The following is a 3,242-nucleotide window of genomic DNA, read 5'->3' on the forward strand; positions in this document are numbered from 1 at the left end:
TATAACTAACATAATATCTCTTAATTAATATGTTATTTAAAATTATTAATTAATAGTTTTGAGTTTTTACTTAGAAAGTTTAATTAATCTTCTAACCGTGGTTCACACAGGTTATAAACTAGTTAGTATATATATCATGGTGGCATGAACTTGAGTTTCAAAAAATAAAAACTAAGGGATTAAATTGCAACTATTGCAAAACCCTCAAGGCCTTTAAAGCAAATAACCGCACAATTTATTATCATGTCGAGTCTCTCCAAAAATATTTACCAGCAACCGGCTACGCCTGGTACCCCAAGTTCACTCCTCATCAATATAAAACGCCGGTGATCACCCATGCATATGCTGTGACTCGACTATTATTCAAACACTTTCTTGCCACTTCTTGATCTTGATTTCCCGACAATGCCAATCCACACACAGCTTGTCGACCGGGTTGCCGTCGGCCGCTACCAAGACGAAGTGACTCATCCCAGCGCCATCAAGGCGTTTGTGGCAGAGTTCATAAGTACTCTGATCTTTGTGTTCGCCGGCCAAGGCTCCGGAATGGCTTTTGGCAAGCTCACTGACGGTGGTGCAACCACCCCAGCTGGTCTAGTGGCGGCGGCACTTGCACATGGTTTTGGGTTGTTTGTGGCTGTCTCGGTCGGAGCTAATATCTCCGGCGGCCATGTCAACCCGGCTGTCACCTTTGGTGCCTTCATTGGTGGTAATATCACCTTACTCCGTGGAATCTTCTACATCATAGCACAGCTCCTTGGCTCTGTCGTAGCTTGCCTGCTCCTCTTTTTCTCCACCGGCGGTTTGGTAAGTTGATCACTTTCTAATTTTGAAACTAAAAATATAAATTATATGAAAATTTTGGATCGACAAGTTTAATTAATGGAAGTAAAATGGTATCAAAAGTATACAATATTGACAAAGTTACTAAGCTTGACAATAAAATCAATAATAAAAATGATTTTAACTATTTGTAAAATGATAAAGTACATTTTTAAATAATTATTTTAAAGAAACAATAATAACAATAGACGAATTTTTATTATATTTATTTTTACACGAATAACATACACTAATTATAACTTGATAATCTTTTGTAGTGGTAGTATTTTATTTCTTTTATGTTGTAATGAATTTTTATGCAATTTCATGTCGTTTTGAAGTGAATTACTTAGAAAATTCATAAAAAAAGTATGTGGTTAGTATGAATTACTCTTTTATAATTAGAAATAAAAATGTGTAGATGTTCATGTTATTTTACTAATCAATGTAGAAAATTTTATTTTTTTTAATTTAATAAACTTTTCTTTTTTATCATTTGATGTTATATTAAATGATAAAAAATAGTGATTTGTTATTTTAAATGCTAGAAAATTTAGTTATATAAATTGATCAAATATGTGAAATATACAATTTAATTATGTTGCGTCGGCCTTTATTAATTTCACATAATATAATACTTTATTTTACGACAATTTTTATATACCACTCATTTGCATTTCAATTTTATTAAATTATTAAATACGAATTTCACGAAGCAAAACCTAATAAAAAATGCAGGCAACCACCGGATTTTCATTGAGCGCCGGAGTATCAATCTGGAACGCCTTTGTCTTCGAAATCGTGATGACTTTCGGACTGGTGTACACCGTGTACGCCACCGCCATCGACCCAAAAAAGGGTGACGTCGGCATAATCGCTCCGTTGGCAATTGGATTAGTGGTGGCGGCTAACATTTTAGCCGGCGGTGCATTTACCGGAGCATCAATGAACCCCGCCGTTGCATTTGGCCCTGCGGTGGTTAGTTGGGACTGGAGGTGCCACTGGATTTACTGGGCTGGACCCCTAATCGGTGGTGGGATCGCCGGTGCCATTTATGAGCTTATCTTCATTAACCGCACTCATGAGCCTTTGCAAGGATCTGAGTTTTAAGGGATGTGAAAAGACTTTTATGCCCTTGTGAATCTTTGTTGTGTCTTCTCATTTATGAGTTGGTATTGTATGATTGTATTTGTAATTTGTATTGGCGTTTTCTTATTTAATTTAATTTCCATTGTGTGGAAAATAATTTTTTGGTATCAAATACGGTTTACGAATATAAATCTACTATGAAATTATGGATGTTTGGTGTAATAGCCGGATAATGTCATTGTTACAAAACGAATTATGCCCTTGATTTTATTTGGTCACTTTTGTTTTATTAGGTCGCTAAAGTGTCAAAATCTTGCCAAAAACCATTTGATGGAATGTGATGGACCAGGTTACCACATTTACGTGACATGCCACATACTGTTTCACCATAATGTAGTCATGTAGCGCAAATGTGTCATGATAGCCTTCATCCTATTAAAACGAATTTTTTTTATTAAAATTTTCAATTATTGTTATTATCATCAAATAAATTTTGAAAACTAAACATGAATTTCAGGTGTGTTACCCACCATCAATTTATTAACATTGTCATTCACCTTCCTCTAGCCGTCTCCCACCACCACCATGACACCATCACCATCAGGCTCCTGGTTGTTGGGGTTGAAACACACTTCTATTCAGAATTAGAACAAAAGGAGGAGCTTACTAGCTCAATTACAAGAAAAGAAAAACAACCCTCTATTACAAATACTCACTTTGTCGCTCTCTGTTTTTGTGGTGTCTTACAACTATGGTTAGAGCCTCTATTTATACTTAAACAAGCCTACAATTACTATTGGGACCATTTATTGTGTTCATTATATGAACATACGAAGTTGCCATTTGAGTTCTTATTGTCAACATAGATAGAGGTGCAACTATTGATGTTAGGTTCACACTAAGTCTGGTTTACACTCAAATTTTCCCCCTTAAACCGAACTTGGATCGAGATTCGTCAGTCCGATCATGTTTCGCATTTCACCATGTTTCACGTATGCTAAAGCCTTTGTAAAGATGTCCGCCCGTTGATCATTCGAGTTGACATATTCCACTATAATTTGCCCACGTTCAACACATTCTCGTATGAAGTGATAATGAATGTCAATGTGTTTGCTTCGACCATGAAACACATGATTTTTCATCAATGTGATTGCTGACTTGTTATCGACATATAAAGTGATAGGCATGCTATGATGTCCCATGAGCTCCTTCACGAGATTAGCAAGCCAAATGGCTTGACATGTTGCTGTTGTAGCTGCCATGAACTCGGCTTCACACGTAGACAAATCAACCGTCTTTTGCTTTTGGGATTGACAAGTTATCACATTCCT

The 3,242-nt window shown here is 36.1% G+C and overlaps 1 protein-coding gene across 1 annotated transcript; it reads left to right on the forward strand.

Moving 5' to 3' along the window:
* Positions 1–270: 270 nt before the first annotated feature.
* Positions 271–2,121, forward strand: LOC111897792 (aquaporin TIP1-1). The gene is made up of 2 exons (XM_023893741.3): positions 271–807; positions 1,561–2,121. The coding sequence occupies exons 1-2, from the start codon at positions 406–408 to the stop codon at positions 1,930–1,932; spliced, it is 774 nt and encodes a 257-aa protein (XP_023749509.1). The 5' UTR covers positions 271–405; the 3' UTR covers positions 1,933–2,121.
* The last annotated feature ends 1,121 nt before the right edge of the window (positions 2,122–3,242 follow it).

The sequence above is a fragment of the Lactuca sativa genome, chromosome 6, assembly GCF_002870075.4.
Source record: "Lactuca sativa cultivar Salinas chromosome 6, Lsat_Salinas_v11, whole genome shotgun sequence".
Classification (NCBI taxonomy): domain Eukaryota; kingdom Viridiplantae; phylum Streptophyta; class Magnoliopsida; order Asterales; family Asteraceae; genus Lactuca; species Lactuca sativa.

Coding starts and splice junctions, on each gene's coding strand:
- LOC111897792 (XM_023893741.3), top strand. CDS start 406: ATGCCAATCCACACACAGCTTGTCGACCGGGTTGCCGTCGGCCGCTAC. Junction 808..1,560: donor TTTTCTCCACCGGCGGTTTG/GTAAGTTGATCA, acceptor TAAAAAATGCAG/GCAACCACCGGATTTTCATT.